The following is a 25,533-nucleotide window of genomic DNA, read 5'->3' as shown; positions in this document are numbered from 1 at the left end:
CGGCCTCGCGACTTCAAAAGTCTTGGCCTGGTGTGCAGTTCCGAGTCTGACCATGGGAGGCGTCATCGCGCCATTCATTGTTGAGCAGCAAGTCAGAGCAACTCCTAGGGAGAAGAAGAGAGTGGAAGAAGGAGAAGAAGAAGAAGAAGAAACGCGCAGTCGCGTTGTTGTCATTTTCGGCGTCAAATCAGGACTTGTTGATTAGCGGCTTTCTTTGTTCAGGCTTCAAATGTACGACCAGGACGAAGGTGAGCTCCTCAACGTGAACGTTTGATCGAGTCGTCCGCTTGTGAAGGAGACAGCTAACGCTCGCATCTTGGGCAAACAACACAGCGTCGCCGCCGTTGACCACATTAGCTTAGCATAGTTTAGCATCCTCCATAGTGATGAACCAACACCGGACTAACCCCATCAAAGATTGAAGACTGAGTCGCTTATTTCACTATTAGGAATTTACAATATGCTACTATCCTATTTCAAAAAGAGAGAGAGAGAGAGAGAGAAAGAAATAAAAAAAAAAGTTGACTGTTCGGAGCTTGTATTCGCCACATATCAAGTTTGAGCCGAATTTAAAAAATAAAGAGGGTGTTCTATCATCTTACTGTTTTCTTGAAATTTACTGTTCACGTGAATTTAAAAGTATTTTCTTATATTTATGAAAGACTTTAAGACAATTCCGAATATTTATTAAATTGTATTTCCAATTATTGAATTAGATTACGAAACTATATTTAATCTCATCCTTGCTGATGTCAATGTTTGTCTAACACTTAAAGTAATTGTAATACATATACTTTTATCATAAACAAAATCATTTGACCAGTTAACTGCCTCTGCAAACTTTACTTTGGACTTTGAATATTTGTGGAGTTTGAACATGATCATGACAGTTAAGAAGAATTGAATAAGTAATCGATATCAGATGGAATTGAAATGAATCAAATAGCCCAAAGAATTTGTACTTGTAGTTCTCGTGCGATTGATGGTAAAATGGCGCCATTTTCAGGAAAGTTGCCGGTGACGGCAAAATGTGCAACTTTCTTAAGTTTGGCTAAACATGCATCGCACGAGTTTCCCCGAAAAGCCTGGCGAGCTCTCAATCAAGTCGAGACTCTTACTTCCGGTTGCATATTCTCACATGTATGTGCAGATAACCAGTACGATGAAGACGACGACGAGATCACGCCGGATCTGTGGCAGGAAGCCTGTTGGATCGTCATCAGGTGCGTTGTTGTGAATGTGAAGCGGAACGGGCGACTGTTTTGTCGGCCGCGGGATCTCCTGCAGCTTGTAAGGTCTTCAATCGGCGTGCGTGCGGCCTGATTTGCAGCTCCTATTTTGACGAGAAGGGTTTGGTGCGGCAGCAGCTGGATTCCTTCGACGAGTTCATCCAGATGTCGGTCCAGCGGATCGTGGAAGACGCGCCGCCCATCGACCTGCAGGCCGAAGCGCAGCACACCTCGGGAGAGGTGGAGGAGCCCGTAAGTTGTGTCAAGCTCCGAGTCTGCGCCGATTGCCCGACCAAAAAACCTTTTGTGGCCTCGGGAAGGCGTCAGTTGCTCATTTGTCATTTCCTGATTGCCAGATTGGCACTTTGACGCTTTGGCGCTTTGACTATTTAGAAGGGAAGCACGATAATATTGGTTGCCGATAATTATTGGCAGTTATCGACCAGTTTGATGTCATACAGATGATACAGAAAACTGCCAATTAATTATCAGCAGTTATCGACCGTGGGCGGGGTCTGGGGTGGCTTCATTTTTTTTTTTTTGAAATACATGAAGTGTGCAAATAAATTGAGTCATGAAAAAGTGCAGTCCACATCGATAAAAGATAAAAAGTGAAAGTTTTTGTTTGTACAATTGTTGTCATGTGAGTTTTGTTCATGTTGGTGTGGCAACCGCAAGGCAAAACCGTTAGTAACTTTGCATTCCATCTAGGGGTGCACTGGGATCGGCCGATCCCGGCAAAATGAACCGATCTTTTCCACCAATCTCATCTCCCTCCTCAGAGGTGTGAAAAAGTCAGCCACTGTCCTCTGCTACTGACATAACGAATAGGATTTAAATTTTGATTTAAGAGAACAAATTCATGTGCCATTAAAATAAGCCATTTGTATTATTTCACCCATGTTGTTCAATGTTTTCCAATACATTAAGATTGGAACACTGAAGGTATACGCTGCTTGTTATGAAAAAAAATTTGTGATCGGCAGGTCAGACTTTTTTAAAGATCAGTGATCAGCCGGAAAATTGTGATCAGTGCACCTCTAATTCCATCCATATGAATTCATATGGCTTTTATTTTGGACCAAGCCTAACCCAGAAGAATGTTGAAATGTGTAACAAATGGGATATTGTTTCTTGTCATTCCGATTGATTGAGTGCTTGTGTTTGTCAGCAAAAAAGAATGTTGATTTGAAGTGTGTGCTTATTTCGCGCTCTTGAGAAAATCCCACAAAGATGGTGGCCACTTATGACGTCTGTTTTCGTCTTTTCTTTCTACATTGTTGTTGGATTGACGTGACGCCGTTGAAGTGGCGAGTGGCGGTCGCAATCAAATTAAGTGACTTGTGTTGCATTGCAGCCGCGTTACCTGCTGAAGTTTGAGCAGATCTACCTGTCCAAGCCCACCCACTGGGAACGAGACGGCGCCCCGTCGCCCATGATGCCTAACGAGGCCCGACTGCGAAACCTCACGTAGGTTCGCCGATCATTCGTCGCTTGTTCTCCAGAAGCCGCTCTCACCTGTCCGTCTTCGCCGGCAGGTACTCGGCCCCGCTCTACGTGGACATCACCAAGACCATCATCAAGGAGGGCGAGGAGCAGCTGCAGACGCAGCACCAGAAAACCTTCATCGGCAAAATTCCCATCATGCTGCGCTCCACCTACTGCCTGCTCAGCGGCCTCACCGACCGAGACCTGTGCGAGCTCAACGAGTGCCCGCTCGACCCCGGCGGCTACTTCATCATCAACGGCTCCGAGAAGGTCAGAAAAACCTTGAAATCGTTAAAAGCCGCCAGTGAGAGAGCACTGCACCTCACCAACAATTAACAACCGTTCGTTATTAGTTCTTGACATTTTTTCAAAGACCATCATCCTTTTATTGAAAAGCAAGACACCATTTCAAATTGGAAGTTTGGAAAATGCACAAACATAAATTGATGGTTTGTCACATTTGCCAGAAAAATTCATCATTGTGATGGATTCCATGGCAGATGATTACAAATGTCATATTAAAAAGACATGATCAGTCTTGAGTACATTTGTCCGTCATCTTGCAACGCTTTTGAAAGGTGTCCGTCCGGCCTGCAAGTGGCTTGTGTGCACGTGTGGTGACGTGAGGTGCAACGGTGCGTTCAGGTGCTGATCGCCCAGGAGAAGATGGCCACCAACACGGTGTACGTGTTTGCCAAGAAGGACTCCAAGTACGCCTTCACGGGCGAGTGCCGATCCTGCTTGGAGAACTCGTCACGGCCCACCAGCACCATCTGGGTCAGCATGATGGCAAGAGGAGGACAGGTAGGACAAAAGCAGGCAGCTCAGCTGCTCACGCCGCGCTTTGTCACGGTCATTCTCTGGCATGTGGGAAAGGAGAGTCATTGTATTTTGTGGGGGGGTGGACAGTATAAAAAAAATGGCACCACCTGTAGATGACCCTGAATGCTGAAAATGGTTGAAGACACATGAAGAGAAATTCCAATGCGTTCCGATTAGACAAAGACATGGTGCCATCTTGCGACATTTCAGAAAAAGACCCACAAATGTGAATAGGTGAGTTTTTCAGCTAAGGTTGAGCATACTGTAGGTTCTACGGAAAACCGCAATTATTGGTGATTATTGAAGAGGAGAGATTTTCATCATTTGGGTCCTTGTTTAACTTGCAACTGTCCAAGAGCTCCAAATTTTACTCTCAAACAGTCAATCTTCCATTTTCTATTTGCAGAATTGTCTTTTACTTTGGAGAACAACAATTTGGGCTGGGTTTAAAAAAGAATCAATCTATCAAATCAATATTCGTTTTCATTGGCCAATATCCATTCATAAAGCCATGAATCGATCCTGAAATAAATTGTCTGAAATTTATTCTGCAAAAAATTAAACCATGGAAATATGCCATTCAAAAAGTTGTTGTTCAAATGTGCCCTTCTGTTATTCAGAGTAGTCCAGTTTATTTTCTACTTTATTGGTTGGAATCGATTTTTAAATTGTCATTTATAGTTCTGATCATATCATGTTCAATAAAACATACCTACATGATCAATGTAACTGCATTGGATTCAACTTTAAATGTAAATATTCTTTTTTTTCTTTCTTTTTTTTTCTTTTTTTTTTTTTCCCATACTAATGCACCAAGTAAGAGCAATAATTTTCTATTTGCAGCATTGCTACTTGTGAGAATGTCTTCCATATCAAATTAAAATTGTTACTGTATGAAATCCTTAACTGAATGGAAAACTGAATGTGACCCGAAACGATTTTGGAACTCTGAATCGATAGCCAGCCATATCAGCACTTGGCATTTCTGCCCATTTTCTAATCGAAAATACGGAGCAAGTCAGTCACTGAATTGTCACCAATTCCCCTGCACTGTCTTGTTTGGGAATAAAGGAATGGGAATGTATTTTGTAATCGGATTAATCAGTTAATGGGAAATGCGATGGACAGCTGATGAAAGTAACGGTCGTCCGCCCGCACGTCTCTGATGATGCTGCGTATGTTTTGTGTCAGGGTGTGAAGAAGAGTGCCATCGGGCAGAGGATCGTGTCCACGCTGCCGTACATCCGCCAGGAAGTGCCCATCATCATCGTGTTCAGAGCGCTGGGCTTCGTGTCGGACCGAGACATTCTGGAGCACATCATCTACGACTTTGACGACCCCGAGATGATGGAGATGGTGCGTACTCGTGCTCGCGCATGGCGTCGCCAGGCGTGACTCGTCGTGATTCGGGTCGCTTGCGTTTGTTCAGGTGAAGCCGTCGCTGGACGAAGCCTTCGTCATCCAGGAACAGAACGTGGCCCTCAACTTCATCGGATCCAGGGGGGCCAAACCGGGAGTCACCAAAGAGCGCCGGATCAAGTACGCCAAAGAAGTCCTGCAGAAAGAAATGCTGCCGCACGTTGGGGTCAGCGACTTTTGCGAGACCAAGAAGGCGTACTTCCTTGGGTGAGCAAAACACAAAGCGCCAAAGTCAAGTCGTGGCTCATTTGTTTCAACTCAACTTTATTGTGGGAATGATATGTTATTCGTATTTTGTTCTCCTCACTTTTTTGCCGAGAAACATCTCCCACATAATACTTCTGATTGACACCGTTCAAATTTCAACTTGCTTGTAAAATTCACGCCTTCCGGGGTATATATCATTTGATTCCTCATTACTTACAATACTCACACAATTTAACATTAAAGATACATTTTGACCTCATTAATTTTCAATGGGGCTGACATTGAATTTTTTCTAAGTCCCACTTCCATACAGACAACTGATTGGCATTAGCTACTCTCTGATACTGCTCAGTAGCTCACTTGGTGTAGTGCGTTGCTCAGGAACCAGGAGGTCGCGGGTTCGAACGCAACAGCTCGGAAGGCACTACCAAAACAAAAGTCTGTGTTGCTGTCAAGATCATGGGAAATCACCCACAAGAATTGCTAGAGAATGCTAGTGGTTTTTGAAATCAAATAGCAAAATGATACGTCATGTGAGCATTTAGCAGATATCATTTGACTTTGCCTACACTTTAGCATGTGTGACTTTACTGACTGGAGATCACTAAGTTTTTTGTTTTTTTTTGTTTGTTTTTTTTAATATATATATATTGAATGTATTTATTGGTAAATGCAATGTTTAAAAAGTGCAGTGTTTTACATATCATCTTTCATGCAACATGAAACGTTGGATATGTTGAAGTAGTAAATTGTAACCAACTAATTGTAGTAGAAAATATTTATCTTCAGGTCCTGTAATCTACAATAGATCTGATATTGTTTATTATAATTAACTTTTTTTTTATTGGGTAAAATAAATTGATTGAAAACAGGGCTCTACACAATCTTTTCCACTGGTAGCACTGGTGCAAGTAAGATTTTTAGTTGGTCGCACAGCACAGGATTTGGTCATACCATTTTTTTGTGGAGGTACAGCATGACCTTATTAGGCATATGCAACTCGAAATATTTGCTTGGAACACGAGCTTTGCCTGCAACGGCAGTGGCTATCAAAACAAGTCAATCATTTCGTATAACTTAGCTCATGTGAACATTATTTTGTTTAGTAAAAATCAGTACTTTAAAAAAAATAATAATAATAATTCTTCACCTGCTCCACAGCCGATGTTCCCCTGCTCCTTTCATCTGTATCGTTTGAACCTTCCAAGCCGAGCTTGCGTTCCCCACCCAGTGTGTGCGGATCTGCCATAACGTTTCACGAGTGGCAAGTCACGCCAACATTGAACCATATTTACAGTTTAATATGGCCCATCATGGATGAAATATTGAGAAGCTATTTGTGAATGGAGAGCTCTGCCTCTGCTGATCTCATTCACGTGAATGGGAAAACACCACCAGCCAATGTTGTGCACTTTTTTTTTTTTTTTATGTAACCACAAACATTACAAATCCATCCACAAGTACCTTTTAAATTGTAAATATAGTTCAGCGTTGTTGTAAAACATGATTATATTGATTGTATGTACCGTATTTTTATGACTTTGGCAAAGACCAGCGGGCGCCTTTGCTTCTCTCGCACAAAACAAGGAAATGGGCGTGTGCCACAGCGTTGCTTGTTGCATTGCTGTCGGCCAATCAGATGACAGGTGACGACACAGCCCCCCTCGTCCCCCGACGAGCGGCGCTGCAGAACCACTGACGAAAAGGTTTACAACGGAACCGCTTGGCCCCGAAAAGAGTCCAATGAAGACATGCGGGGACAAAAAAAAATGACACTTCCGTGTTGAACCAGTCCGGTGGAAAAGCGCCATATATATTGTAAAGTTTTGTAAAAATGCCACCAGCAAATGTTGATTGGGATATCACCTGTTTAGTCCTCTCATCAACAACGCCACTTTTGGCAGTGGCCGACGCCAGAGGACAGAGTACAACCTCTCTAGACTAGCAGTCGGAGAAAAAAAAAAAAAAAAACACTAACCAAACCACACGCCTCCTCCCCTCCCTCCCTCCTGCGAGACCTGTGTTGCGTTCACTAGCAGTCAGATGTAACAGTGCTCAACATAAGTGGCAACATCAGAACACACAACCACTTAGTTCGTTACAATATGTTGTATGTAAAAATTGTAGTCTGCGCGGTACACGTATTCTGTGTGGATCAGGAAGTAGGCAACCAATCACATTGCAGCGGCTCATGTTTCGCTCAAATACTATTGGATTGAGTCGGCGCGCTCTCGTTGCTGCGGGAGAGCCAGCGGAGGACACGGCGACTTTCCAACGTATGTTTTAAACATATGTGCATGAATGCACTCGCAAGTGGTATTTTTTGTCACCAGCATGCACTTGAAAGTTGCCCACATTTGCTCGTACTTTCGAGCCCTGGAAAAGGACCTTGAAAAAAAATAATCACATATGATAATGCGTTTTTTTTAATTATTTTTTTTTGGGGGGGGGGGCGCTTATTTTCCATAATGGTTCAGACGTAGTCCAAATGCAAATGGATGAAGCCAGCAAGCTTGCCAGATTTCAAAGCAAACATGGTGAAGCAGCATTTTACTGTGATGCTGCACGCCAATGGAAGAAGCTGCCAAGAGAAGAGAAGTCATCCCTGAGTGTCAAAGCTTGATGTGGTAAATTTGTTGTTTTGGGAAAGCGCCCTCACTTTTTCTCTCTCGCTCGCTCGCCCAATTGAAGGCACTGCCCGCAGCAAAGTACTTGTTACATATTGAGATGGTGATGATGAATTGAAGCGTTAATATTGTCCGTGTGATTTGATGTGCGGATGTTGCGTTGACTGCCGTTCAGGTACATGGTGCACCGTCTGCTGCTGGCAGCCCTGGGCAGACGCGAGCTGGACGACCGAGATCACTACGGCAACAAGAGACTGGACCTGGCCGGCCCGCTGCTGGCCTTCCTCTTCCGAGGGTCAGTGAATGCCAAACCTGCGTTGTCGTTGCTGTTTTGTGCGCGCGCTCCAACTTGTCATCTGGCGTCAGGATGTTCAAGAACCTGCTGAAGGAGATCCGCATCTATGCGCAGAAGTTCATCGACCGGGGCAAAGACTTCAATCTGGAGCTGGCCATCAAGACCAGGATCATCTCGGATGGCCTCAAGTACTCGCTGGCCACCGGCAACTGGGGCGACGTCAAGAAGGCCCACCAGGCCCGTGCCGGTGTCTCACAGGTAAGCAAGGGAAGGATGGTAGGAGTTTTGAAAGTTTGCATTTTTTATTTCGTTTGCATTTTGTTTTTCAAATTGAGTTATTTTTCAGGGTGGTTCTGTTAGTTTTGTATTAGTTTTAGTTAATTCATAAATGCTTAGGTTTAGTTTAGTTTGAGTTAGTTTCAGTATTAGTTTTTTTTTTTTATGTGTATTACTTGTACGCAATATTTCAAAAAACAGCATCAGTAGATGCTTTTCTATTGGCTGCTGCTCGATGATGTGCTTGTGTTTGACACACTTTCCATCCATCTTCTACCGCTTATCCGAGGTCGGGTCGCAGGGGCAGCAGCTTTAGGAGGGAAGCCCAGACTTCCCTCTCCCCAGCCACTTCAACCAGCTCCACCGGCGGTATCCCAAGGCGTTCCCAGGCCAGCCGAGAGACAGACAGTCTCTCCAGTGTGTCCTGGGTTGTCCCTGGGGCCTCCCGTCAGTGGGACATGCCCAGAACACCTCCCCAGGGCGGCGTCCAGGAGGCATCCGAACCAGATGCCCGAGCCAACTCAGCTGACTCCTCTCAACGTGGAGGAGCAGCGGCTCGATTCTGAGTCCCCCCCGGATGACCAACCTTCTCACCCTTGACACGCTTTCAAACGTCCTTATTCTGATTCATATCAAAATAAATGTACTGTATTTCAAATCACATTTCAAATCATCCCCAAAGGCTCATTAATGATCAAAGACTAAAACAAAGGACATTTTTGCTATCGTTAGTTTTAGTTCGTTTTGTTAACATAAAATGTAGTTTCAGTTAGTTTTTTTTGTTTTGTTTTGTTTTTTAAGAGCATTTTCCTTTTTATTTTATTTTGGTAACGAAATTGTTTTTTGAATTTTAGTTTTAGTTTTGTCTTTACTTTTAGCAAACACCAAGGACATTTGACATGACACGTGACGTTGACAAGACGCAACGTCATTTCCTTGCCCATGTGACCGAGCGCTTGTTGGCTCTCACGGCAGGTGCTGAACCGGCTCACCTTCGCTTCCACCCTGTCTCACCTGCGCCGCGTCAATTCCCCGATCGGTCGCGACGGCAAACTGGCCAAACCCAGGCAGCTGCACAACACGCTGTGGGGGATGGTGTGCCCCGCCGAGACCCCCGAGGTCAGTGCTCTTCAAAACGACGACACGTCAAACCAACGCCACAGAAGCAAACGCCTGATTGTGTGTGTGTTTGTGTGTTGGTCAGGGTCACGCGGTGGGTCTGGTCAAGAACCTGGCCCTGATGGCTTACATCTCGGTGGGATCACAACCCTCTCCCATCCTGGAGTTCTTAGAGGAGTGGAGCATGGAGAACCTGGAAGAGATCTCGCCTGCCGCCATTGCCGAGTCAGTCGCACGCACACACAAACACACACACACATTGTTTGTCTTTGTGTCATGGTGGGGACATCTCATTGACATAATGCCTTTCAATAACCTCAACCAAAATCCAATTTAAACTTAAACTCTAAAAGCAAGTCTTGACCCTCAAAAAGAGGTCAGTCTGAATTTGTGGGGACCACCCACCAAAATGTCCCTATAATTTCACGTCGGTCCCCACAACCCTGGGAAATCACATACGTGTATGGGCCCCACAATGTAGTAAAGACAAAGGCGCGCGCGCGCACACGTTGAGGTGTCATCTTGGCTCCACATTTCCCAACGTCACCATTTTGACTTTGAGACTCTATGATACCTTCACCCTTGCGACCACTTTTGATGACTGTGTTGTCGTGGCAACACGAGCACAACCACTCTGTTGTGACCACAAATGTACTACGTTTACATGTTTTTGCCATCTATTAGGGCTGCACGATATTGGAAAAACATGCGACATCCGATATAGTTGCTGAATATAGCAATATTGGTATTATTGCAATATTTAACATGTACCTAAAGAAATGACATTTTTATGATCGAATGAAAGAATTACATTTTTCCATGCCGCAAAATAATCAAAGTCAATGTATTCTTAATTATAATTACCTCTCGATAATGTGCAACAACTGGATGGCAGTGCACGTTTTCGTTAAGTACACTGTTTTGCATTTGCTTTATTAGGGTTGGAACATCCATGTAACTAGGGACGTGGAAACCAAATAAAAAGAGAGGGTGAGGAGGGGTGCAGTTGTGAATTGTATCAGTCAGTTCCTCTCTTCTCTCCTCACAAGCTTTCAACTGAGTGTCTGCTCTCCTTTTTTGTCATGTTTAAGAAATGTCAAACATATTGCATAGGCCAATATCACTATATCGGTATTTTTTCGATATATTGTGCAGCCCTAGCATGTATTGTCCTTACTGCAGTGGTTTAAATGTAGCATGCATTTGACTTTTATTGGAGTATTTTTGCTTGCAACTTTTTTTTTTTTTTTGCTTCCTCTGCATGTTTTGGTCAGCTGAAGAGATTTCCATCTTGGAAGATATTGCACGTTTGTGACGACAACTACCTTTTGTTTATTACGGATTGCGATATTCAGCATTTTGACGAATATTGGCATCGGCCATTTTGAAGAATCATATGGCCAATAACAGATTCATTGAAAAATAAAAAAAACCAAGGGAACTAATTTAAATGTAAATAAAAAAAATAAAAAAAATAAATGCTTTTGATTTTCATTTTTGCCGACCCTGGGAACTCTCTCCACCTTCTGTTTTTGTTTGAAATTAAAACTAAGATCAGTAAAAATGTAAATGTAATACTTAAGATATTTTGAAATTTTGTAAGACTTTATATGATGTAGAAAACAATTGTTTGTTTTTATTTCACTTTTGACAACATGCTACTGCCCCGGAAGATCCCGGAACTGGTTAAATTTTAAAAAAGATGTCTGTTGAAGATTAAAAAAAAAAAAAAAAAAAAAAAAAAAAACTTGACTATTTTACTAAGCCTAAAAATTGCTCATAAACATATGCTTTAAAATTTAGAAAAAATAATTATAATAATACGAGCTGGAGTTTGTATTTTTTCCCAAAATTTGATGCTAATATTTTCCCTTTTTAGCGAAAATTAATATCGGCCCCAAATATTGGTTATCGGCGTCCTTGGCTACTAATAATCGGTATCAATATCGGCCCCGAAAAAAAACCGTATCAGTCTGTCTGTAGTTGTTTGTCAGGCCTGGTCCTCACCCCACACCAGCCAGCCTCTTTTCCGTGTCTTCCCATTCCATCTCAGGCTTGCTGGTGAGCTCTCATTACAATCACCTGGGTTGGGAATAGGGAGACATGGAAAGCCGGCTGGATAGTGCGCCACGAGAAATGGGCTTGACAAAAACTCAACTATATTATCATTTAACAACATTTTGTGGTGTGTGTATGTTGATTGTGCGTCACGACACGACAGCGCCACCAAGATTTTTGTCAACGGCTGCTGGGTGGGAATCCACAAGGATCCCGAGCAGCTGATGAACACGCTGCGCAAGCTTCGGCGCCAGATGGACATCATCGTGTCCGAGGTAACTGGCTCACTTCCTCCTCCTCCTCGTCATTTTCGTCATTCTCATCCTGGCCTCTCACCTGCCAGGTGTCCATGATCCGAGACATCCGCGAGCGCGAGATCAGGATCTACACGGACGCCGGACGCATCTGCAGACCGCTTCTGATCGTCGAGAAGCAGAAACTCTTGCTCAAGAGGCGACACATCGACCAGCTCAAGGAAAGAGAGTACAACAACTACAGGTGGGACAGGCGGGGACAAAATATCACTTTTTCATATCGTCCCATTCATAACTGGATAGACAAGTTTTGTTTTGCTGTTGTGTAGGGGTGGGAAACGCTGGGTACATCGCGATACAATATGATATGCGACACAAAGCTCAAGATAACGATTATCTCACAATGTGACAATACCGCGATTATCGATATATTGGTCCTCAATCATCTATGATAAAACTACTCAAGACATAAACATAAAATATGTTTTAAAATGTTAAAATTTAAGATATAATCCACATTTTTTATTGAAACGTATGCAAAAGTGAGTGAGTTGCTGGACAGATAAACACAAGTCAAAGAGCGCTGATGAGTCTTCTTCACCTGAAGACTTGCGTCCATTTCCCCGCCACTCTTATGAGGCATGCCCCCTAGTGGCCCACCAAGTCATTGCTCACAAAGTCATCAACAATGGAGCTGTTCTTGTGGCTGTATATCAACTACAAATATTACCGTGCTTGCGTGTCGCTAATCTATCAGGAGACAAAGTATCACGATTTATCGCGATATATCGATATATCGTCACATTCCCACTATTGTGTGAGTGCAAAATGGCTGCCACATCCTGGCATTTCACATCACAGCTCCCCAAAATCAAGAGGCTCCCTCTCGTGGCAGCCTGTAAAAGAAGCAAACACATTTGTGTTCAATTTGTTGATGAAATGTTGCAGAAATTCACATTGATGCGTTTCTAAAGACAAATATGGTGGCGTGTCTCCAGTTGGCAGGACTTGGTGGCGAGCGGCGTGGTGGAGTACATCGACACGCTGGAGGAGGAGACGGTGATGCTGGCCATGACCCCCGATGACCTTCAGGAGAAAGGCGTGGCCTACTGCTCCACCTACACCCACTGCGAGATCCACCCGTCCATGATCCTGGGCGTGTGCGCCTCCATCATCCCCTTCCCCGATCACAACCAGGTCGGTCGTCAGTCCGTCCGTCCGCTTGCTCCAATTCTGGTATGGGTATCGGTGCTGGTTAGGCAAATGAGGTCAAATGAGTTTAGACGCCGTTGGCCGGTACCACAACGTTTCTCAGCCAGGCGAGCCGGATTGAGTGTTTTGCAGCTCTCTTTGCATCTTTCAGTCCCCCAGGAACACGTACCAGTCGGCTATGGGCAAGCAGGCCATGGGCGTCTACATCACCAACTTCCACGTGCGCATGGACACGCTGGCGCACGTCCTCTACTACCCGCAGAAGCCGCTGGTCACCACGCGCTCCATGGAGTACCTGCGCTTCCGAGAGCTGCCGGCAGGTAAGTGCGTGCAAACGCACATGCGCGCAGAGACCGCTCGTTCGCTGACGAGCGCTTCCCGCCTGTCTTCAGGCATCAACTCCATCGTGGCCATCGCCTCGTACACGGGGTACAACCAGGAGGACTCGGTCATCATGAACCGCTCCGCGGTGGACCGAGGCTTCTTCCGGTCCGTCTTCTATCGCTCCTACAAGGAGCAGGAGTCCAAGAAGGGCTTCGACCAGGAGGAGGTCTTTGAGAAGCCCACCAAGGAGACATGCCAGGGTGAGCGAGCGGCGCCCACCGTCGGCACAAAACCATCGCATTGTCACAGCTTATCGTGAGGACGGCAAGCTTATTTGAGTCAACTCTAACCAAAAAAAATTCAAATTCAAAAATCAATTTCGTTAATTTCGCGTGCATTCAAGTGATTAATTGGAACCCAATTATTCTCTTTTGCTCATGTCCTGTCCTCTTCCAACTGTCATTTTTGTTATATTTCAGTCCAACGTGACATCAAGCTCATCGTGTGGCAGGCTTTACATAATAATAATAATAGGGATGCACGATAATATCGGTGGCCGATAATTATCGGCAATTATCGACCAATTTGACGTCAAACAGAAACCAGATAAGAGAAATCTACCGATAATTATAGGCAAATTGATTTCATACAAATAAACCAGATAAAGAAATCCAGCAATAATTATAGACATGCCACGTTGGTCCATCTGTTGTGGTTGTGGCTCATATCAATAGAATTCAGCTTCATGGTGCTTCACATACATTGAAACATCGTGCAAAGTTTATACAATGTTTCAATGTATTTGTTAGATTTATAGTAGGACTCGAAAGTATATTTGTATTCAAGTTAATTTTGCAAACAGTTATCGGCTTACTTATCGGTTATAGACATCGGCACTTCTAAATTATTGGTTTATCATTATCTGTTGAAAATAGCATTATCGTGCATCCCTAAATAATAATAATAAATCATTTAATTTCTGGGTGCCTTTCAAGGCACTCAAGGCAACCGTACAATATAATAAAATAAAAAAATAAACTGCACAAGAAATGAAGTTAACATGAAATATTATCCATCCATCCATTTTCTTGACCGCTTATTCCTCACAAGGGTCGCGGGGGGTGCTGGCGCCTATCTCAGCTGGCTCTGGGCAGTAGGCGGGGGACACCCTGGACTGGTTGCCAACCAATCGCAGGGCACACAGAGACGAACAACCATCCACACTCACAAGCACACCGAGGGACAATTCAGAGCGCCCAATTAACCTGCCATGCATGTCTTTGGATGTGGGAGGAGACCGGAGTACCCGGAGAAGACCCACGCGGGCACGGGGAGAACATGCAAACTCCACCCAGGAAGGCCGGAGCCTGGACTCGAACCGGAGTCCTACATGAAATATTAATTTTATATATTTGCTGTTCATTGCACACATTGATTGACACTTTTTTTTTTTCTTGTAATACAGTATTGACTTGTGTTTATTAGTTATACTTAAGTAATTGTAAAATGTTAAACCTTTATTTTTACTATTCCTCTCTGGCTCGTTTGAAAGAATTTTTTTATTTTTTTTTATCAAGTTTTATATATTGAAAGGAAATTGTAAAATTCATTTTTAAAAAGATTTTACTATTAAATAAACAATGATGAACATTTACTACCACCCAAATAAATTCATAAAAATAAAATTTAAGCAAAAAAATAAAAGTACGGAAAATTGGCACCATTGAGTACTGGTACCGAGTATTGGAAGAGTACCAGTTCAAATGTGAAAGGCACCCATCCCTATTGTTGGTTTTGACACGCCTTCCAAAAGGCAAACGTTGGGCATTTGAAAGGGTGGTTTACTGCACGTAAAACACGTCAGTGTCTTCTGACGTGATGTGACATCATAGCGTATGTCATCATGCGGCGTGTGAGCTGATTGCATCACCGCCTCTTAGGAATGCGCCACGCCATCTACGACAAGCTGGACGACGACGGGCTGATTGCGCCGGGCGTGCGCGTCTCGGGCGAGGACGTGATCATCGGCAAGACGGTGACGCTGCCCGACAACGACGACGAGCTGGACAGCAGCAACCGGCGCTACACCAAGCGCGACTGCAGCACCTTCCTCCGCACCAGCGAGACCGGCATCGTGGACCAGGTCATGGTCACACTCAACCAGGAGGGATACAAGTTCTGCAAGATTCGGGTAAAATTCGCCGTCGTCACGCCACGCCCGGAACCGCCTGGCCTCACGTCTTCCTCGCTTGTCACGGCAGGTCCGCTCGGTCCGGATCCCCCAAATCGGAGATAAGTTTGCCAGCAGGCACGGACAGAAGGGAACCTGCGGCATCCAGTACAGGCAGGAGGTAAAAACACCTCGCCGATGTCGTCAAGCTTGCTTGGTTTGTAGCGTTGCGGTGGAAATCTTTACTCTCTCGGCATTTGATTACCATTTTTGGCTCTGCGATTCGATTCCGAATCAATTTTCAAAATGATTTGATTGACAATGATTTCTGCTTCATTTTATAGATGCGCAAATAATTGTCATGATCTAGTCTGGCTCATTAATGCGAATTAGCGCGCTACTCATGGTACTTTTATCCCTCAAAAGAACAGCTACTCATTCATATAAAACGCTAGCCATTTTAGAAAATTTCCAAGTTTTTAATACCCACGCGATGTTATGTTCAATAATTATATATAAGCCGAATCTACCAAATGACAGAAAAGAATACTTTTTGCCCCATCCTGTTCTTTTATAATTGACAGGAGAAAAATGTAGGTTTGCCAAAATACAGCCATTTCTCCCATGGACTCTGAAACTGTTTATTTCGTATAAAAGGGCGCATTGATGTCATCTACCGGTGGTTGGGCATCATTAAAGTTGTTTCCAAGTTTGACATTTACAGTGGAGCATAATCAGATTCTTCCCATCTGTCCCCACTCTGAAAAATTATAATTGACAAGTATACTTGTCACTAGGGGTGTGAATTGCCTAGTACCTGACGATTCGATTCGTATCACGATTCACAGGTCACGATTCGATTCGATACCGATTAATCCCGATACGAATTTATAAGTCGATTGTTGCGATTTTTTTTCATTCAAATTTAGAAAATACTAATCAGTAAGCTTGTAGAGTGTAAGATTTATATGAAAATGTATTATTTATTTATCTGAAATTTCAGTCTTATAGAGGTTGTAATCTGTTTCATGTTTGAACAGCATTAAAATAAAATATTAAGGCTTAATGTTCCGTTCAAGGTGTGAATCCTAACCCGAAGTCAGACGTTTTGTTGAATATTTTTCCATTAAAAATGGAAGTTTAAAAATCGATTCACACACACACAAAAAAAAACAAAAAAAAAAGGCAATGATGATAAGACGTTGAATCGGTAAGACTAACGAATGAACAATTCTGAGCTCTTAAAAAAATAAAAATTAAAAATAAAAATCGATTTTTTTTTTATTGAATCGATTCGAGAATCGCGCGATGTAGTATCGCGATATATCGCCGAATCGATTTTTTTTTTTTAGCACCCCTACTTGTCACCGTGTGAATGAGTTAACATTACTTACCAGCATATGAAAAAAAACTTTTATTGGCATAACTTTTGGCATTAATGTGGCTACAATCGAAACGCACGGAACCACACTGCCCCTAAGTGGCTAAATCGGGTACAACATGAACAGCGTTCCTAGTACACAAACAAGGGCAAGAGAGTCTCAAATCATTGAGATAAAATCAATTTTGGGACATTTAAAATTGATTTTGAATTGTACTAAATGAGAATCGCCCCTATTGGTTTGTTTGTCAGGACATGCCGTTCACGTGCGAGGGCATCACGCCCGACATCATCATCAACCCGCACGCCATCCCGTCCCGAATGACTGTCGGCCATCTTATCGAGTGCCTGCAGGGCAAGGTGAGTCGGACCCACCAGCTCGCGTTGGGACTTTGACAGTCCGACTTGTCGTCTCCTCCGCGCAGGTTTCGGCCAACAAAGGCGAGATTGGCGACGCCACGCCTTTCAACGACGCCGTCAACGTACAGAAGGTGTCCAACCTGCTCTCGGAGTACGGATACCACCTGAGGGGAAACGAGGTGAGCGTGACTAGGAATGACCACGCCCACTTTTGCTTCTATCGACTGACCGGGCTATTTCCGTGCGACCGCACTCAGGTTCTGTACAACGGCTTCACGGGCCGGAAGCTGACGTCGCAGATCTTCATCGGGCCCACCTACTACCAGCGCCTCAAACACATGGTGGACGACAAGATCCACTCCAGGGCCCGCGGGCCCGTGCAGATACTCAACAGGCAGCCCATGGAGGGACGATCGCGGTGAGACCCAACGTCGCCTTTCATTTGTTAATCAATTGACGTGAATTTTTCTCATGTTAGTTTTTTTTTTTTCTTGCAAATCTGCCACTTTAGAAAGTCGAAAATTTACCACTTTCTAAACTCGCAAATTTACGATTTTTTTCTAGCAAATTTGCCACTTTAAAAAGTCACAAATTTGACACTTTCTAAATTCACAAAATTATTATTTTTTTTTTTTCTCGCAAATTTGCCACTTTCTAAACTCGCAAATGTATGAGGTATTTTTTCTCGCATATTTGCCACTTCCTAAAGTCTCAAATTCACAAGTTTTTTTTGTCTCGGAATATTGCACCCACCATCTAAAAAAAAATAATAACAAAAATACGTGGCCCTAAACGCAGTTGTATGAACACGATTGTTTTTTGATTATTTTTTATTTTTTTTGCAAATCTGTCAATGAATAAATGATTGTGATGCTAAAAAAAATTAATTGAAATGAAATTGAAAAACATTGCTTTTCTGCTACTCGGTGTGTTTGACCCGCGCGTGTGTGCCATGCGTTTCAGCGACGGCGGCCTCCGCTTTGGCGAGATGGAGCGCGACTGCCAGATCGCTCACGGCGCCGCCCAGTTCCTGCGCGAGCGTCTCTTCGAGGCGTCGGATCCCTACCAAGTGCACGTGTGCAACCTGTGCGGACTCATGGCCATCGCCAACACGCGCACTCACACGTACGAGTGTCGCGGCTGCCGCAACAAGACGCAGGTAACGTGCGCGCTCGCACACACTTTGTGAAGTCATTCGAGTCACAAGCGTTGACAAAAACATTTTCGTCTGACGTCTTTCCACAACGGCCGCCCCTAATGACAACTAGCTCAACTTGCCATCTTACAAAAAAAGTGCAAACAATTCATCAATGAATCGTTGGGAGGCCCACAAATTGTTCCCGCCTCTTTTCTGATTTGTTGTGCAAACAAATTTCCTTTGAATTTGGAAAAGCGTTTTTGCCGATTGTTCAACGGCAAAGCAGAACATGAGATTGATTTAGTCTGTTTGAAACATTTCCTGCTTTTCAAAAGTGATAGAAATTTTAAACAAATGAAACAAAAATGGATTGAAAATTTAGAATTGATTATTGAAGTAATTATTTGCAAGTCGCCTAAATCTTGACATTAACTTTGTGAGCTTTGGCGCATCCTGAAAGTGAATTAACAGTTGTTCATTTTGGCTTGTGACACTTCCCATCAGCCAACGCTTCTTGTTTTGTTTGCTATTTTTTTAATAAATAGTACAGGGCAGCTTGACTTAACATCTTGTCACTAGTGTTAATTTTGTCAATGAAAACTAAACAAAAAATAATTTCAACAGCTAAACTAGACTAAAAACCCTCATTAATAAACAATAAGTGGGACTAAATCAGTCTTTTTCTTTTTTTTTTCTCTCTTTTTTTTTTCTTTTTTTTTTCTTTTTTTTTGCGACTAATAAAGATGAAACAAAAAAAACATCACTTAATAAAAACTGGAATAAAATCTATGGACATTTTAGTTCATCAATTAAAAACGAGACAAATACTTTCAGATTTTTTAAAAACCTTATCTCTGCTAATCTGTCACATCATGTGACACACCCCACACAAATCTGCAGCTTGTGAGAGGAACATGCACAAACATATGGAATGGTCAGGAGGTGGATTCACGGTGAACGTTCGAAAGGAAAAAAAAAAAAAGTAAATTATAGTTATAACGTAACATTCATCCAACGGCTATAACGGTCCAACAATAATGTTAATGTGACTGCTCATTAATGCTGGCTAATTTACTAGCTAGTAGCATCAAGCCATAGTAGCCATGTAATTGTGTGTCAAGTTGTTTTTCATCAAAAAGATGAGAGAAAATTGTGAAATAGATTTAGAACTGAAATGTTCAATATCATCTGCTGACAAAAAAAAAAAAAAAGATTGTCCTGACTAAAAGTCTAAAATGTTGAGTTTTTGTTGACTAAAACTAGACAAATAAAATGTTTTCTTTGACTAAAATGATATATTTATAGTCGACTAAAATGGACGAAATAAAAACAGGATGAGGTTGACAAACTATAATAAAAACTAACAAGCGTGATTGAAACTGGATAAAAAAAAGCTTTTCAATTTAAAAATGGTAGATAAAATTACCACTACTCGTCACACTATTTGGTGATAATGAAATGTGGTCTGCTTCTCATTTGTTAGCAAAAAAATGCAGCTAATTCCAAAAGGGTTCACATTGGGGCCCGTTGACCAATTCAAAATCGTCCAGCCGCTTCGATCGTCTGACGGCCTTTTCAAACTCGTTGCAATCGGCAGGATTTTTGATGGTTAAACGCCAAGACGATATGCACTTACTTTCTCAAGAATCTCTAAATGTCGTTCAAGTGCTGGAGTGGTTTGTCCACTAGAGTGAGGAGCGACTCCTTGCAGTCAAACCCGCATTTGGGGAATGGGAAATTTGCGCTAACAAAGATGGCGGCTAAATCTTTCATGCATGCAATTCACAACTTGGTTGTTGTAAGCATTCATGGAATTATTTGATTACCCCTCCAACCCCCCAATTAAATTTTTTCCTGCCAAATACCAGAATGGGCCGTTGTAGTTTGGAGCCATACTTGATCCTTTTGCTGACGTGTGACGGCCGCGCATTGTGTCCTTTTCAGATCTCGTTGGTGCGCATGCCGTACGCGTGCAAACTTCTCTTCCAGGAGTTGATGTCCATGAGCATCGCTCCTCGGATGATGACGACGTAGGCGGAGCATCTGGCACCACCTTTTTTTTTTTTTTTTTACTTGTCTTTCGTTTTTGTAAACAACAATAAAAGTGATGTGAGCACACAATGACACGCTTGCAGGTGAGCTTTATTCACACGTCTTGCTCAACAGAGACGTTTTCTACTCGTTAGAAAGGAAGCGATAGAGGAGAGCGGGATATTTCAAAGTAAAAGTAAGGTCAGCGTTGAGCGGAGGTGGAAGACGGATCTTCCTGCGGCGGGCGGCCGATTGGCGGCTCACAGCTCTTCCTCCTTCGTCACTGACAGGAAATGACATCGTTAGCATGCATCGTTTGCTGTCTCAACTGCGACAGGGGGCTTTTATTTTGAAGGGCAGCGCACAAAGCCAACCGGTAGGCGGTTACCTTTCTTGACCTCATCCATGACCTCATCCATGACCTCCTCCATGACCTCGACCTTGACGTCTCGGATGTCGGCGACCAGGCGGATTTCGCCAACTGCTGAAGCGTCGCCTTTGGCGTTGGCGGCGTGACACTCGTAGGTTCCCGCCTCATCTTTTGTCAGGGGCGAGATCTGAGAATAATGTAAGTTGATAATTAAATGATTTTTCTCTCTCTCTCTGTCTCTGTCTCGCTCTCTCTCTGTCTCGCGGTCTCTCGCTCTCTCTGTCTCTCACTCACTCATTCTCACACTCACTCACTCTCCGACTCGCTCACTCTGGTATATTAAGTAAAAAATAAACAAGAAAAGAGAACGGGAGATGAGTTGTTCCTGATGGGTGTGAGCCTGCGAGGTACTTTGAGGACGATTTTTTTTTTTTTTTTATGTCCGCATTGAGTAAGGCAGGTGGGTCGCTAATTTGATTTTAATTGGAGTTGATTTTCAAATGAGAAATGATTGCATGCGTGTGGGTAATTTCAAGGTTTGTGTCTAAAAAAAGAATAATTGAGAATTGGCTTCTACAACTCGACAGGGAAGCCATCAGGTACTGGACCTTTATATTCATTTGGTGGCTGCATGGACTTACTGATTATTATTTAGGGGCACTTCAAGCATGCTGATTTGCTCTTGTGACAATTTTGGAATCATAATAATCTTAATTAGGAATGGATTTATATTTGTTTGGTTAATTAGTTAGTCTGATGGAGTACGGGGAAGCACAGAAGTTCGTCACTATATTGTTGGAGATTGTGTTGGCTTCCTTTTGGAGAACTTTTCAGTTTACCTTTGTAAAATTCAGTTTGCGTGTTTTTCCACTACCAACAATTTCCAGGATAATGAAATTCCCATGCAGGGGGCATCCAAGTACTATCTCAGGAGCAGAGTCTTGCAGAGCCAGGCAGGAACTTTGAGGGGGCGGGCTGCAATGACCACGGCTGATTGGTTGGTCAAATTTGGGGGCGGGGGTGTTGTTTTTACGTCGCCTGGGCTCATCAAACTCATTTGAATGAATTACCGAGAACTGTAAGACACTGTGGAAACGCAATTCTAAATTCCCTGCTGAACTTTTACAACCAAGAACTCCCTTTACCCAGAACTCAAAGATCCTGGGCTTGTTGGTGGAAAAGCAGCTAGGGATTGTCCGCTACACTTGTCTACTGATTGTTTTGAGTTCTTGTAAAAAAAAAAAAAAAAAACCAGAATTTTCATTTGATTGAAATGATGGTTGACATTTCATTCTTCAATTCACAAAGTTGCAGCTACCTCTAAACCAAAGAAAGTACCAACATAAAAGGCCAAAAAGTACAAGACAATTAGGGCTGCGCAATATATCGAAAAAATATCGATATTGCGATATTGGGCTATGCAATATGCATATTGTAAAGACATGCAATAAGTTTCATATGGAATATTATTGTTCTATCTGAATTTGACCAGTCTGCCGCTAACTAAAATGTGCTCCGCCATCCAATAGTTGAACATTATTGAGAGGTCATTGCAATGAATTAACGAAGAATACAGTGACTTTGCTAATTTTGCTGCATGAAAAAATGTAATTCTTTCATTAGATAATAAAAATGTCACTTCTTTAGGTACATGTTAAATATCGCAATAATATCGATGTCGCTATATTCAGCAACTATATCGCATGTTTTTCCAATATCGTGCAGCCCTAATTGAAAGTTGTTGTTGTTGCTGTCAGTATATTATCATAAACTGGCTTTGTAATGTTACGTTCATGTTTGTATCAATTGTTGTGTTTGCAATTGATTTGATTTTTGGTTCAATTCTGTTGCTCTTCTGTGTGTGTAAAATGTGCTGAATGGATGTTGCTTTTGTGGAGTGTTTTTTTGTTTGTTTATTTTTTGAAGGAGGCGACTGACCAGAACCCAGCCCGTCACTTGATGCTTCTCGGGGCCTCCTCGGGTCTGGACGGCCAGGTTGTCCCTGTCCCCGGGGAGGAGGGACAGCTTCTTCCTGCCGCCAGTCTCCTGCGGGAGGGAGGACGACGTCATCCTCATCATCGTCATCATGACGGTCAGTGCTTGTTACCTTCCTCCAGGTGAGCACGGGCGTGGGCACGCCGACGGCCTCGCAGCTGAGGAACACTTGAGCGCCGCTGACGTTGAAGACGCGGGCGGGAGGCGAAACGATGACGGGAGCTGCCCAGACACGAACACAAGGAATTCTGTTTGGCTTGGCGGCCTCGCTTGTTCGCTCAGGAATTCCGTGTTTGGGTTAGGGCGGCCCAGCCGCGGGATTAGGATGATAATGGCGAGCTCAAACATGTTTTGCTAGCTTGGCACCAGCGACATTTTTGAAAGTGTTGGCGTGTTTGGTCTTCGACAGTAGAAGAGCGCAGCGTGACCGCCGCAAACGAACGTGTTTGTCAGGGTTAAAGGGATACTTGACTCTTTGAGACGTTTTCAGCAGTCAAAAAGTTCATATTTTGTCTATAATTCATGTGATAACTTCATTATTTTCCATGTGCAATTAATACCTTTTTTAAAAAGTAATTTTTCTCCTTTCTGTTGACTGATGATATCACCTGTGCAAAGGAAGTTGGTAACGACCAATCATGGCTCAGTTTGCTGACCAAACCCAGACAACAGGTGAGTCGTGATTGGCCGTTACTTACTTCCTCAGCACAGGCGATGTCATCATCAGTTGACAGACGGCAAGTAGTAAAATGACTTTTTAAAAGGTATTAATTGTACATAAAAATGAACGAAGTTATCAAATTCATTCTGGACAAAATCTGAACTTTTCACTGATGAAACTTGTTGATTGAGTCAAGTGTCCCAAAAGAACCTGTGCACAAATCAATGCCCCCTAGTGGTCGTCCAGCAGGTTTGCCCCCAATTTGACTTGATTTGTCCATTTTCTTTGAAATCATCAATTTCAACACATTTACTTGAGTTGTTGTTTGATAGTCACTGTTGCTCGCTTCCCTTCACACAAATGCGCTTACGTTAAAATTCATTGTACTTTTGCGGCAGATGGTTTATGTCGACTGGTTTTTGTGGTCGATTTTGCTGATTTATTTTTTCCCCCCTCCTCCTGTCCCATTTTCGTCCACTCCTCGTAGCATGACCATGACAAACATTTTGTCATTTGGCTCATCAAACTGTTACTTAGCATCATTATAGTTGCTGTTGAATCAAATGTTTATCGGCGCTTATTATTTGTGTAAACTAAAACTAACACAAAAAAAAACTACAATTCAAAAAATAATTTTCTTAACAAAATAAAAACAACAATGCATTTTAACTCATTCACTCGCTGCTATTTTCACTGAAGCAACCCCCTTTGCTTTGATGCAGCCTCTCAACTGCAAAGAATGGTTGCTGAAATGGTAGTTATTACAAAAACGGCCAGCAGGTGGCAGCAGAGCAAAGGAGATCAACCAGGGCCATGTTTCAACAAGCTCTTTTTGACACTGTTTTCACCAGGAATCTGAATATTGAGGAACCCTAGCTATATTCTAATGCTAATTGCTGCAAAACAGAGAAAAATAGAAATATTATTTTTCCTGATGAAACAAGAGATTGTAATCTTTCTTTTGATATATTCCATGTTTTCATAGCAATCAATCACAATATTGTGTGGACCTTGCAAAATCAGTCCAAATCCAGTCAAACATCCGGAAGGGAACGGATTGCTTCTGTGAAAATGGCTGCAAGCGAACATTTAAAAAAAAAAAAAAAAAACTAATAGTGAAGCTAAACTAAAACGAAGCATTTATTAAATCTGTAAAACTACTAAAAACTTACAAAACCACCCTAAAAAGGAATTAAATGAAAAAACACAACTCAAAACGAACTGAAATGAAAAATTTGGCAAAGTCCAATAATTGATCTGGAAGGAAGCGCGTCCTCACCTGCGGCGCATCGCCCTTTGTTGCGCACGCCGACTGGCGGTTGACCTTGCTTGCTTGCGCGCGCGTCGGCGCGCTTGAGCGCGCAGATGTGCGCGTAGGTGACGCCGTCGCTGCCGCACACTTCATCTTGGCTCTTGCACGCGCACACGCCCACTTTGCTCTTCTTGTCGGCGCGCACGCACTCCAGGCCGGCGCCGCAGCGTTGCGCGCCGCCGCCGCCTCTGCTTCTGCTGCCGACGCAGCGCTCGCCCTCCGCCGCCAGGCACAGGTCGCAGCAGTCGCACGCGTCCCGGACGGAACCGGCGGCGCAGCCCTCGGACGGAGGAGGCGCGCACTGCCCCGGCTCGCACGGGCCGCACTCCGGAGCCGCGCGGACGCACAAAAGCAGCGCAGCCACCAGCGGACCCCAACACCACACATGCAACTCGGACTTCATGACGACCTCCAAAGTTCTGATGAGAGACAAACGCAGACAGACGGCAACCCGGCCAGGCTCCGCCTATGACAGGATGTGTGTGCGTGTGCAAGCGAGCCATGTGAACACATCCCAGCACTTATAACATCACAACATCCCCCCCCACCCCCCTTAAAAATGTTCCACACGCACACACCCTAATGCCTGAATTGAAAGGAATCGTGTTGAAACAAATCGTCGCTTCTTGATGTCAACAATCCAAGCGAGAATATCAACAGAAACAAAGCGAGTCAATTTGAAAAGTCGGCCGTCTCTGTCCAGTCGAGAGCAGTCAAATCGATCACCATCGAGACGCAGACGAGTTGGAGCTCAAGCGGCAGATGGCAGCTAGTATTCAGAATAA

At 43.4% G+C, this 25,533-nt stretch overlaps 2 protein-coding genes across 2 annotated transcripts; one reads left to right on the top strand and one right to left on the bottom strand.

Moving 5' to 3' along the window:
• Window positions 1-81: 81 nt before the first annotated feature.
• polr2b (RNA polymerase II subunit B) lies at window positions 82-20,503 on the top strand. Its single transcript, XM_077532809.1, has 24 exons — window positions 82-248; window positions 1,151-1,223; window positions 1,331-1,481; window positions 2,587-2,699; window positions 2,768-2,987; window positions 3,363-3,521; window positions 4,731-4,895; window positions 4,969-5,165; window positions 7,968-8,087; window positions 8,159-8,345; window positions 9,339-9,482; window positions 9,568-9,707; window positions 11,704-11,815; window positions 11,884-12,038; window positions 12,793-12,991; window positions 13,158-13,326; window positions 13,399-13,590; window positions 15,271-15,521; window positions 15,592-15,681; window positions 17,134-17,241; window positions 17,307-17,420; window positions 17,499-17,659; window positions 18,205-18,400; window positions 20,324-20,503. The coding sequence occupies exons 1-24, from the start codon at window positions 230-232 to the stop codon at window positions 20,411-20,413; spliced, it is 3,525 nt and encodes a 1,174-aa protein (XP_077388935.1). The 5' UTR covers window positions 82-229; the 3' UTR covers window positions 20,414-20,503.
• igfbp7 (insulin-like growth factor binding protein 7) lies at window positions 20,504-25,231 on the bottom strand. The gene is made up of 5 exons (XM_077532810.1): window positions 24,716-25,231; window positions 22,888-22,997; window positions 22,719-22,826; window positions 20,799-20,967; window positions 20,504-20,693 (listed from the first exon to the last, which is right to left on the bottom strand). Exons 1-5 carry the CDS (start codon window positions 25,149-25,151, stop codon window positions 20,671-20,673), a joined length of 846 nt encoding a protein of 281 aa, XP_077388936.1. The 5' UTR covers window positions 25,152-25,231; the 3' UTR covers window positions 20,504-20,670.
• Window positions 25,232-25,533: the final 302 nt, after the last annotated feature.

The sequence above is a fragment of the Festucalex cinctus genome, chromosome 9, assembly GCF_051991245.1.
Source record: "Festucalex cinctus isolate MCC-2025b chromosome 9, RoL_Fcin_1.0, whole genome shotgun sequence".
Lineage (NCBI taxonomy): Eukaryota > Metazoa > Chordata > Actinopteri > Syngnathiformes > Syngnathidae > Festucalex > Festucalex cinctus.
Note: the sequence above shows the minus strand (reverse complement) of the source record. Positions and strands in the feature narration are given on the sequence as shown.

Excerpts from the sequence above, each read along its gene's own strand:
- polr2b (XM_077532809.1), top strand. Across the intron at positions 12,992-13,157 it reads CCTTCCCCGATCACAACCAG|TCCCCCAGGAACACGTACCA; the intron begins GTCGGTCGTCAG and ends TGCATCTTTCAG. Across the intron at positions 17,421-17,498 it reads ACCACCTGAGGGGAAACGAG|GTTCTGTACAACGGCTTCAC; the intron begins GTGAGCGTGACT and ends GACCGCACTCAG.
- igfbp7 (XM_077532810.1), bottom strand. The coding sequence starts at position 25,151 with ATGAAGTCCGAGTTGCATGTGTGGTGTTGGGGTCCGCTGGTGGCTGCG. Across the intron at positions 22,827-22,887 it reads CCGTGCTCACCTGGAGGAAG|GAGACTGGCGGCAGGAAGAA; the intron begins GTAACAAGCACT and ends TCCCTCCCGCAG. Across the intron at positions 20,968-22,718 it reads AAGTGACGGGCTGGGTTCTG|ATCTCGCCCCTGACAAAAGA; the intron begins GTCAGTCGCCTC and ends CATTATTCTCAG.